Below are 12,792 nucleotides of genomic sequence, written 5' to 3'. Positions count from 1 at the left end.
TCCACCCTCCAACATGCACAGATACACATATACTATGTTCTATGAGTCTTTATTTCTAATGATCTCCCTTCTTAGGCATGATCAAGGATGTCCACGAAAGGAGACTTCTTTACATAGGAACGCTTATTCACACATTTGTAATGGACACATTTCTGTTAGCATTTTATAATATGCTGTTTTTTGTTTCTAATTTCTAACAGATATTATCTAGAATGGTGTATATAGAACTTTCCTTTGTGAATATAGTCATGCAGAGCACAGAAATACTACATAAGGCATAGCTAGGCTCTCCTTGTTTCAAATTCAGTAGGAGAAGATGTCAGAGTAAAAATCTTGTTAACAGCTCACATCTTGGTCCACAGCCATGATACAGAGACTGCAGAGAAATGTAATGAGTCCTTTGAAATACTAAAGTTTGCCCCCAGTGACACAAATCCTCCAACAAAGCCATGCATTCTAAGCCTTCCCAAAAAGTTTAACCTACTGGAAATCAAAAATTCAAACATATAGACCCGGCTCAGTTTCATCAGATCCGGAGTCCTGACCTGGGAGCTTGGAAGAGCTTCTAAGTGCAAGGGTGAGTTAACTTCTACCCACGTTCTACCCCAGAATAGGCTGCCTACGACTCTCAGGCTACAAGTAGTAGTACTGTTTAGGAGTGCACACTTCCAGCCCAAGGCCAGACCCAGTCCAGTTTCATCAGAACCGGAGGCCTGCTAGCCCACAGGTCTCCGGGAGCTCAGATGAGCTTCAGAAGCACTTTCCATCCTAAATAGAAGGGTAAGTTAAATTTTGTGAACAATCTACCCTGGGAGAGGCCACTCAAAATTCTCGCAGCACAGGTAGAGGTACTGCCTGGTAGTCCACACTTTCTGTCCAAGGCCAGACCCAGTCCAGGTACGTCAGCACTGGACTCTGCCATCAGAATTCACAACCTATCCTGAGAGAGGAATACCCAGAAACAATCTTCCTCTGGAGACCACTGGCCGACAAGAGAGACAAGCTCCAGTAAGAGACAATAAGATCACCTAGCATCACCTAGAACAGGATGGCAAGAAGCAAAGCCCAGACTCTAAGAAAGAGAAACCAAGACAGACTGGCAACAACAGAACCCAGTTCTCTCACCACCACAGATAATGGATATCCAGCTTACCAGAAAAACAAGATTTAGATTTAAAATCATACTTCACAATGATGGTGGAGGTCTTTAAGAACCACATAAATAATGCACTTAAAGAAGTACAAGAAAACCAGAATACACAAAAGCAAGTTGAAGCCCTTAAAGAGGAAACAGAAAAAATATTTAATAGCTAAAGGAAAACACAACCAAACAGGTAAAGAAACTAAAAACAGAAATAGAAACAATGAAGAAAAAAAAAACTAAAGAAGACAACCCTAAAGTTGGAAAACCTAGGAAAGTCAAGAGTAATAGATGCTAGCATCACCAACAGAATTCAGGAGATGGAGGAGAGAATCTCAAGAGCATAAGATACCATAGAAATCACTGACACAACAGTCAGAGAAAATGCAAAAAATAAAGATTCTAAGCCAAAACATCCAAGTAATCCAGTACACAATAAAAAGACCAAACCTAGGGATAACAGGTGTAAAAGAGGGTGAAAAATATCAACTGAAAAGCACAGTAAATATCTTCATCAAGATAATAGAAGAAAAGTTACCTAACCTAAAAAAAGAGATGACCACAAATACACAAGAGGCCTACAGAACCCCAAATAGACTGGACAAAAGAAGAAATTCTTCCTGACACATAATATTCAAAACAAAAAATGCTCAAAACAAAGAAAGAATAATAAAAGCAATAAGAGATACACATAAAAGTTACACACACACACACACAAACACACACACACTCAACCAATAATGATAATAAGTAAGCTTTACACAGAAAATGACATACAGCTGTTGAAGCAAATATACATTCAAGAAACTGAGGAAAAACTCAAACAGGAAGTACCCACAAAGCCCAAACCATGGCAGATGACACACAAACTTCTAATATCAAAAACAAAATTTGATATGACATAAAAACTATAGAAAAGTCAACGTGGTACAATGCATTCCTCACTGAGAGCAGAGAAAAGGAAGTCAACATTTTTATATGTTAAGTAAAAGGAGCTGACCACTCATACTTTATATCAAGTAAATAAATCATAGCATTCTCAGTTAAAGAAAGATAGAAGAATATGATATATTCACATATTCACATATCTCCCATAAAGCAGAGCTATAAAGAATTATCCCCCAGAGACACTTTAGTACACAACAAAGATATATGCACCACAATGTTCATAGCAGCTCTATTTATAATAGCCAGTAACTGGAAAGAACCCAGATGTCCTCCAGAAGATGAATGGATACAAAAATTGTGGTACATATACACAATGGAATACTACTCAGCCACCAGAAACAATGACTTGACCAAATTCTTAAGAAAATGGCTGCATCTAGAGAATATCATTCTGAGTGAGATAACCTAGTCACAAAAGAACAGACATAATATGCAGTCACTGATAGTGTGATGCTAACCCCAGAGGCTCGCACAGCCCCAGTAACAACTCACAGACTGTATGAAGTCCAAGAAATAAAGAAAACAAAACAAATCAAAAATCTTTATACAACAAGAAAACTTTGACTATTTCTATGTTACATTTTGTTTCACATGTACTTTATGCTCATTGTAACTATTAAGTTTTCAATGCATACTATCAAACCTTTAAAAATATCAAGTACTGACTAAAATATATTCATACATTTTTATGTAAAAATTATTTTAAAATCTGAAAAAAAGTACTGACAAAAATGCATTGTATAATTTTATGCAAAAATGCTTAAAATCTGTACATTTATCTTTGCTTTGTAAAATAAAGTTGTTTAAAAAAAGAAAAAGGAGAAACAAAGTAAATCAGGAAGAGAGCTCATATGTCAATATTCTTCTCAGGTAAAGTAGACTTTAGGGCAAGGGGATCACTAGAGAAAGAGAAAGACATTACATGGCAAACAGGGCCCTGTAGATTGAAGAAATCATACTACTCAAGATTCAGTGACACCAAATACTGTGAGAAATGGAAGAAATATACCAATGCTTAATTATATCTGGAAGTATACCTACTATTATTGATATTATATCCCCAAAGATATTCAATACACACACACACACACACACACACACACATACACACACACATACACACACACACACGCGTACTCCTAGTACATCTGATGACTGACTGTATCTTTTACATATGTCAGAGTAGCTGAACTCATAAGTTTCATAATGCAGGTGCCTAAGCAAAGCCTGCACAGTTGACATGCCAATGTGGAAAGGGAAATCTGAAAAGATGAAGTGTCACAGGAAATTAATGGCTGCTGAAATAGAGAGCATTTTTTCTCGGGTGACAAGCTCTTTCAAGCATTCAACCCCTTAAGATATACATATAAACAGCAAGAAATGGCCTCATTTGTGTGTGTGTGTGTGTGTGTGTGTGTGTGTGTGTGTATGTTTGTGTATGTGTGTGTTTAATAATAACTAAAAATGGAGTCATAAATTTGCAAGGGAGTACAGGGAGATATCCCAACAATTGGAGGGGAAAGGAATATTGAATAATTCTTTTAAAAATCTTCATATAATTCAATGTGTGCTAGGGAATATAGATGTTAGTAAATTAGAGAAACCCTTTAATCCACTGTGATTATAAGTGATTCACAAGGAACCCCTAAGACACTACTAGTACAGTAGCATTTAAAATGCTCTTCTTAATATAACCAATCATTAGACATATAATGTCCTAGCTAGGAAAACCAGGACCTGTGTTTTCATTGCCCTGCTTGGAAACTGTACTGAAAGTCCATATTAGTTTGCATAGATCTCAAGTCTTCCCTACAGCCAATAAAGACTCATTCTCTCAATTCCGTACTTGATTTTACCAAGGAAACGACAGCAACTGCTTCTTTTTTTCCCTTACAACTTTATTTTAAAAAGAGAGAGAGATATAAATGTACAGATTTTTAAAAGCATTTTGGCATAAAATTCTTCTTAGCTGGCTCTTTCCACAACATAGTCAACTAGTAGGACAATAGGAATTAATTTTTTGTCTTTTTTTAATTTTAATTAACTTTTTATTGAGTATTCTCTGTAGTTACATTTCAAATGTTATCCCCTTAACTCCCAGTCCCATCCCCCTCCCCCTCTACTTGCCTCCATGAAGGTGCTCCCTCTCCCAAACCCCCTCTCCCACGTCAGCACCTTGGCATTCCCCTACACTGGAAAAATGAACCTTCACTGGACTAAAGGCCTCTTCTCCCATTGATACCACACAAAGTTATCCTCTGTTACATATGCAACTGGAGCCATGAGTCTCTCCATGTGTGCTCACTGTTTGGTGTTTTAGTCCCTGGGAATTGTGGTGGGTTTGGTTTTATCATTTTGTTCTTCCTATGGGGTTGGAGACCCTTTCAGCTCCTTCAGTCCTTTCTCTAGCTCCTTCATTGGGGTCCCTGTGTTCAGTCTGATGGTTAACTGCAAGCATCCTACTCTGTATCAGTGTGGCTCTGGCAGTTTTAATTTTAAGGAAAGGCTTTTGTACCAAATCCTTGCTTCAGAGGTGCTATGTAATGTTACATGACTTAAAATAATGATCTGCCTGCTTTCCCCTCTCCTGTGGTAAATTACAGGTGGGCAGCACCATGCCAATTATACGTTGAATATGCAGTACTTTACAGAGGCTCACATGTGTGAACAATTAGTATTCAAGAGACAGCCCTGTTTTGGAGGGATGTGGAATAGTAAGCAGGCAGGACTTCACTGTAGGTTGGTCACTGGCAGCTGGCCTGGAAAACTCATAGTCCAGGCACAAGTTCCATTCACTCTGATTCTTAAGTGATAGTGGAATGTAACCAGCCAGCCTATTTCTACTGCCAGCATGTCTTCTCTGCCAGAATGAAATGTTTTCTCTCATCCTATGAACTGGAATATGGCCTACCTACTTTAAATTGCTTTTTGCCAGGACTGTTAGAAAATTAACGAAGACACCTGTTTATATTTTGTAGTAGGGCTGGAATCTAGAGATTCAGGCTTGCTAGGCAGGCACTCTTCAAACTGGTCTACATATCCAGCTTCGGTTGGTGAAGATTCTAAATGCATAAGTTAAGTCCAGTGTGAAGAGACACGGGTAGAGTACCAAAAGCAAGACTTACCCAAAGTCCACACACCAGCAGTTAACAGAGACAGTGACTTACCACTGAGTAGATCTGATGCTTTCGTCTTTTGGCCAAGTCAATTATGTTCACTCCATTGTAGTAAAGATTTTCAATACAGCCATGGAAGTTTTTCTTTACAAAGGTCCCAGGTTTGCTTGGTACTGGAATTCCTCCAAAACTGAGCTTCATAGTGGAAGAAATAAAAGCCAACTCTTGGTTACAAAAATGAATGTAAGAGAAGTTCATTTCTCTAGATTTAGTTGTATGTGTGAGCCAAGGGACTTTGGTAATTACAGATGCCACCTAATTATTCATTTTAAAAAATACTGATTAGTCCCTAATAAAAGATCTGTAATTGCTTACTGCATAAGGACTCACTTAAAAGACATTTTTCATATCTCTCTGAAAACTTTTAGTACTAAATAAAAGAGCAATTTAAAGAGACCAAAAAAGAAAAAACATCTTTCTTTTTATCAGAAGCACAGCAGTGGTGAAGATAAACATGTAGGGAATGAACTGATTCACTCAGCCACAGAGAAACCCAGTTCTAAAACCCACACTACCAAAAAGCTTAAATGCACTGTTGTTTTCCCAACTGTTATCTATAAATATAAAAGACTGAAATAATACAAAATTCCCTATGGATTTGAGAAGCAGTTAAGAATCAGCATAATGAAACTATTATCATAACCATTTTTAACAATACAACTTTGATTGTAAAGTAGAAGAATTATAATTGGTTGTAAAAGATATAGTGATTGATAAGAAAGTTGTATACATAAAGGCCGGGAGATGCTAGAGGGTAAAAGCACTAGACTTACAGCATCAGCAATGCAGCCTTGATTTCTAGAACCCTTGTTAAACAAAGAAGAACAGCAACAACAAACAGCAATAAAAGTATGAAGGCAGAAAGGTGATCTACACTTGTGGTACCAGCACTACTATGAACAGGTAGATGGAAGACCAGGCCAGGAGAAACATCCGGAAACACAGCAGCAAGCTAGTCTGGAGTTACATTGCAGGAGCTAAGTCAGAAGTGACCCTGCCTCAAGGTGAAAAGCCAACAACTACTGAAAGTTGTCCTCTGATCTCTACAGGCACGTCATGGCATGTACACACATGTTTTAGAACACACACACACACAGAGAGAGAGAGAGAGAGAGAGAGAGAGAGAGAGAGAGAGAGAGAGAGAGAGAGAGAGAGAGAGAGAGAGAGAGATCACACAAAATTCCTCACACCTGCAAAGACTAGGAACAGAAGTACATTTTAATAGTAGATGTCCGGGATGGTTAAAGGATATCAGTTTTATTTGCTATGTATATTTTCAATAAAGTACCTGAAATAATTTATGATGGGTATTGGAAAGAGCAGCATATGTGTTGGGAACACTGCTCTACCATGGAAGACAAGGACATAGTAACTCTCCTCTCATGGGCCTCACCGGCACTAACCAGTAACCAGGTTTTCTCTATAGCTTTGAAATGCCGTGTTACCTAGGATGCTCTTCCCCCTTGTATTTTAAAATTTTCCCACTTGCTCTTCTCTGGCCTCTCTCGGTTTCTGTCTCTGTCTCCCCAGCCTTTACCCTCTCTTTTTCCTCTGTTCTCCTCTGTGTCTTCTTCTGTCTTCCTCTCTCCACCTCCTTTTTCTTGCAAGTAACATATTAGAGAAAGACACTGTCTCCTAAACCATAGCATTGTCTCTTTATCTCTCCTATCATTAGTCAGACATGAACCACCAGGTCTAGACTTTTATAAGTTATAAAAAGTTTTAAATATTTCTTACTATCATGGGGCTATATTCTGCTTATTACTTTTCCTCCTGCTTTGCATTTTAAAGCATTAAATTGCTTTCATGTATTTTAAAATTTGAACGGTTTGTTTTTATCTAACCAGATATTTGTGTGTGCTTTTTAGGTAATTTCTTTCAGTTTGAGGAGTATAATCATGGAATACACACAAAACATTTTCTTTTTGTATTTAATTTTCTACACGTTTGCTTTGTTTTATTTTATTTTATTATTATTATTTTTTTTTTTTTGGTCAAAATTTTCTAAGACCTGGTTAAAACATTTTAAAGAATTTTAATCAATAATAATATAGAAACAACATGCAAACAACAATATAAATATTTTATTTTTCTGTTATTCAGGGACTGTGACTTCCTCAGTAAGAAAATATTTTTCCACTCATTCTCTACATTGGTTATTTATTATATTTGTATTGACATATAGTAAATAACAGTGAACTGAACTTTTATTCCTTTTTTCAAAAATGAACATTATAGCATATGAAAGTGTTTAGTTTATTGTTAGTAGGTTGAATTCCTGCACAGAATCTTAACTTCACAAAATGGCTGTGAACTTTTTGAATTACTGCTTTTCTTGTTTGCCTTAAAATGGATGTATGCATATTTTGAGTAGCAAATCAATTTAAGTTTTAATTTCTTTGTTCATTTCAATATTTGTCTGATAAGACCTAAGACATTTATGTTATAACAGTTTGTAAATCTTGAAAAGGATTAAAATATTCATAAAAAATGTTGCGAACTTATTTACAAAAGCATTTTTCACTCAATGTGTTATCCAGGTATTTTTAATATGAGCATTTTGTACTTTTTATTTGTTATTATTTTTATTTGTATTTAAATGTTATCCTCCTTTCCAGTTTACCATCTCGCGTTTTAAATTTTTAAGAGGTTTCTTCTTGTTTTGTCATTTTTAGAAGAATTAAATTGACAATGTAAAGCTATTGTAAAAAACTTCTACCTTAATGATTTTGAACAGCTAATGGTAAATGTGTTTTCTTAATTTTTATGTTAGCCACCTTCAATTTCTAAACAAACAAATCTAAGAAAAAACATACAAAATACTTTTTTTTCTGCTTAGAAATCATTGGCTGTAGAATGGTTCTTGAAAAGACTAAAGAAAAATACCAAAGTATTGTTTTTTCTATAACATGATTTGAATCAAAAGATTTAAGGTAGAAATATTGTAGAAGGAAAATTCAGAGAATAGTGAATACAACAAAAGTGCAATCTCATGTTGCATAGAGAGAGAACAACTTGTAATGTTGTGTAGAAGATTTGGAAAGAGATTTGGTAGGAATGGGAGCACAGCAGGGAAGGATGTGGGGACTTCCTTGCTGATCCTCTCTGGAACACTAGTGATCATTAATATTGACTGACAAGGAGGAAGAGTCACTATAGGCCAACCATCTGGGCATTTCATTGAGATGGTTTCAGAAGTGGTGAAATTAAAGTAGGAACATTCAACTAGTTGGGAGTAATTAACTGAATAAAAAAATGAGAAAGCAAGTTGTACACAGCACTTGACTCTCTCTGATTCTTGGCTGTGGATGCAATATGACTGCCTCAGTTTCTGCTGACATTCCTTTCCTGACATAATGAACTGTGTCCTCAAATTGTGAGCCAAACAAATCTCTTATTTTTCTTTATTTTCTATCTCACCAATATGTAAAGTAGATAGGAAAGCATTTATGCCAATGTTCTTATGCTTCAAGCCTGTTAAGGTAGCTTTGGAATTTGAAATGGCTCTAGAGGAACACATTGGGGGTTGAAGGGGACACACAATATGAAATTCCTGAGAGCTGTGAGGATAAGATTTAGTCACTCTTCTGTGTCTGCCAAAGGCATGAGAACAGGAAAGTAAGTTTAATATGCTGATCCTCTCAGAAGGTGCATGAATGTCAGGTAACTGGATTGGGAAAGCCCATGAGACTTATCTCACAGACAGCACCATATCATGGCCAAAAAAGAAAAAGAAAAAAGAATCCCATACAATAGCACCAGGTGTTTGCAAAGGATTTTTATGGACCCAGTTCAGTTGAAACTACTAGGGGACATTTCTAGGTAGAACAAGTAAATGACATGTCTTGATGATGATGCAGGACACACTGGTCAGCCACCAAGCTGATAATAGCCCACGCTAAAGAAATAAGGACATATTTATGTAGATAACTTTAATAAGCATCAGCTAATTATTAGGCAGTGTCTAAGGTGATTTTAGATGTCAACTTGACAAGGACTAGCATTATTACTGAAAGTGTTAACTGAGGGACTGCCTGGATCAGATTTGCCTGTGACTGTGCTTATAACAGTTTATCTATTGCTTACTTGTCTGGAAGGACCTATTTTTGGCATTACCATGGCTAAGAATATAGATCTTGGCTGTTTAAGAAAAAAGTTGTGTGTAACTCTGAAAGGGCTAGGTTTCTGTTCAAGCTCCCAATGAGACCTTCCCTTGACTCTCTTCAATGATGGATTGAAACCTGAAAGTATACACCAAGTAAACCCTTCCTAATCTAAGTTGCTTTGTTAGAGTGTTTTATTACAGCAGCAGAATAGATGTCAGACAATCAGCATGGTTATATTTATCCCTAAAAAGCATGGGCTTATCATTGTAGAACAGACTTCATCCAACAAGAAAGGAAAAGTCAAAATTGAACTGAGGTACACCTGACCATGACTGACCATTTCATACTTGATTTATACATTTAGTACTTTTCTCTATTAGCAGAGAAATTTTAAATGTGTTTTGTGAAAAACCAATAACAACAAAAACCAAAAATCATACACACACACACACACACACACACACACACACACACACACACACACACAAAACAAAAGGAACCCACTACACCAACAACAAAAACTTCCTGAGAGCAGATGAGGTCCCAGTGGAAAAATGACCTCTACTTTAAAGTTCCCAATGGAGAATTTGAAATTATAATTGTACTGTGAATTGGAGAGTTAGTTTATTATCAGGTGACCAGTCCGGAAAACTGTTTTATGGACTGATTTCTTTTTTTGCTTCATTACATGTCAATTTTTCTAAATACTTTCGAATATCATAGAAGCATAGGATATATAGAAGACAATGAATTCTTCACTAGTAATCACAATCAGGACAATTGTATTTGATTTTTATGGGATTTATGAAATAGTTGATAGAAAAAATTAAGATTTTTTTATTTTTTTAGTTACCTTTCTGACCAAATCAGTCTTGTGTATGATTCACAATAGATAAATTATGAAAGCTTTTATATACAAGGATTGTCATTGATGGCTTACACACTGTTCTGACTTGTTCTGTTAATGGGACAGATGGTTAAATGCATAACTAGAGTTTTCTCCTTGACTTTCAACCAACGTTTTCAGGACAGTGTTATAGCTGTGGTAACCATTCTACAAGGCTGAATTTTAGCGTCTGCCATTGTACTGAGAATCTTACGGATCTGGTCTCTATTCAGACTTCTCAATAGCTATCCAGTGTCCATTTCTGTGTCTGCCATTAAGCAAAAGTTTTAAGAATGTCATCAGACCACATTCAAGACCTATAGCAGGGTCTTCTAACTTTCTTGTATATGATTCATTATCTGTTCAAATTTTTTGATATATGAATTTCTTTGCATTACCATTCTGGCACACACTATTAGAGGCAAAGAGTATCTGTGTTTTTGGCTCAGAGTTACTCATTTTTTGGACCATAATAACTTACCTCTTATTCCTTCCAGGTGACTCTGTTCCTTGGGTAATTCACCTAGCTGTACAACTTCCCTTAGGTAAATTCTCTTAACCTTCCCTTTCACCAGAAACATGCTATAGGACAGCTTACAGCATAGCAGAGTGAGCCAGTGGTTTTAGGAAGCAGCAGACGGCTTTTCTCCTAAGTGTTGTCTTTCTTTATATTTTATGTGATACCCTTATGCAGTAAATATACAGTAAATTAGGAAGCATAATGACAGACTAACCATAAACTTTAAATTTTACTTTAAAAGGTATTAATTATTTTATGCTCTTTTCTATAAACTTTAATGAGTTCTTTAAATATTTAAAATTACATTTGCCTCAAAAGTATATCTTGTCTTATTCATATTAGTATAAAAACACATTTATGTATCTGTTCATGTGTATGTACTTGTGTTAACAGAAAGACATGAGCAAGAATGAGGAGACCAGGGTGCAACATTTAGTATCTTCTTCAACCAACTTCCACCTTACTATTTGAGACAGGGTCTCTTGCCGGAACCAGTGCTTACTAATTTGGCAGGACTGGGTAGGACAAGAGGCCCAGTATCTTTTCATTTCCATTTTCCAGTGTTGGACCACAAGTCACTGTGCCAGTTGACTTTTGTCATGGGGTTGAGGTGCAAGATTTCTATCTTTGTTTGTGCAGCATGCACTTTATCAGATGAGGTATCCCTACAGCCTCCTCCATTCTGAGTATGTGATTCAATCAGAGATCAAAACAATACTTGTTGACTTAGATCAAAAACATGAGAAGCCATTTCCTTCTCAGTCTGCTTTGGCCTTGTTCTTTGTGACAATTTTGTCCCCTTGTCACTTTCGTGTCCTGATGAATTACACAGTTTTCCTTCTTTGATCTTGGGCTCAGGTGAACCTAGAGAGACTATATATTATATTCACAGCTTGCCTTCACCAGTATCTTCTTTCCAGAAATCTGATGGAATTTCTGGTGTCACAGGCTGCAGTCAGAAGAACTGCAGGAAAACACCCTCTTTGATGATAAATACATGAAGCTCTACACCTTACTTCTCTTTTCCTTTGACCTTGTTACCTTGCTTTTCTCTCATAGCTATTTTTTTTTCTGATCTTTGATGTTACTTACATGACAATAGGTTCCTCACTCTTTTACTAAATTTTTCTCTAGCTCAGTTTAAATGCTGATTATAAAGTTTCCAATTTTAAAGTTTCTCAAAATATGTTACTATTTTGGTTTGCCTTTGGCATGGTAGTCAATTTGGTGATGGAAATCCTCTAACAATAGATGTGAGCTCTTGACTTCCCTTTTAGTCTCCTCTGAAATGTAACCGAGTTCCATGTCTCTTAGACACAGGGTCATCCTATGGCCAACTGAAAGGGAAGTCAAAGTTTATGAATTTGTAGCACCACACTAAAAGACCAGTGCTCTTAATTTTCTGATAAATTATTATTTTTTTACACATTGATTTGAGAGCTGGTAAGATAGCTAAGTATATACAAACACTTGCCAAAAAGCCTGACAGTATGAATTGATCTTTAGGATTCAAATGCTGGAAGAAAAGCATGGACTCCTTTCTGCCAACTGCCCTCTGACCTCCATAGGTGCACAATAACAAACACATATCCACAGACTTGTACACATAATAATGAATAAACATGTAATAAAATATTTTACAACATCAATTTGGTTCTACATATATGAGTATGCACAGGCACACACATGGAGACATGTGAGTCAAAGATCAGTCCAGAGCATACAACTTACTATATTTATTGAGACAGTATCTCTCTTCTGAACCTGAGGCTGGTTGGCAAATGAGACAAATTCATCTGTATTTTTCTTCCCAGGCCTGAGTTTTCAATGCTTTCCAGCTCACCAGGCTTTCTTTAGATATCAATGTGTTCCTACTTTTGTTTATTTTTTGTCAACTTCACATAGTCATCTAGGAAGAGGAACACTTAATTGATAAAATACCTCCATCAAATGGCTATGTGAAGTCCTTGGAGACATTTTCTGGATTAATGACTGGTTTATGACAAGACAGGTCA

The 12,792-nt window shown here is 36.4% G+C and overlaps 1 protein-coding gene across 1 annotated transcript in view; it reads right to left on the bottom strand.

Annotated features, from left to right (window-relative positions):
• Positions 1-12,792, bottom strand: part of LOC308421673 (contactin-associated protein like 5-1) — a gene marked incomplete at both ends in the record, with an annotated part of 467,964 nt that overhangs the window by 429,284 nt on the left and 25,888 nt on the right. The window contains one exon of the mRNA XM_080918125.1: positions 5,257-5,400. Coding sequence (XP_080774251.1) covers positions 5,257-5,400 — 144 coding nt within the window. The remainder of the gene's footprint in view (positions 1-5,256; positions 5,401-12,792) is intronic.

The sequence above is a fragment of the Micromys minutus genome (assembly GCF_963924665.1).
Source record: "Micromys minutus genome assembly, chromosome: 6".
NCBI classification, from domain to species: domain Eukaryota; kingdom Metazoa; phylum Chordata; class Mammalia; order Rodentia; family Muridae; genus Micromys; species Micromys minutus.
Note: the sequence above shows the minus strand (reverse complement) of the source record. Positions and strands in the feature narration are given on the sequence as shown.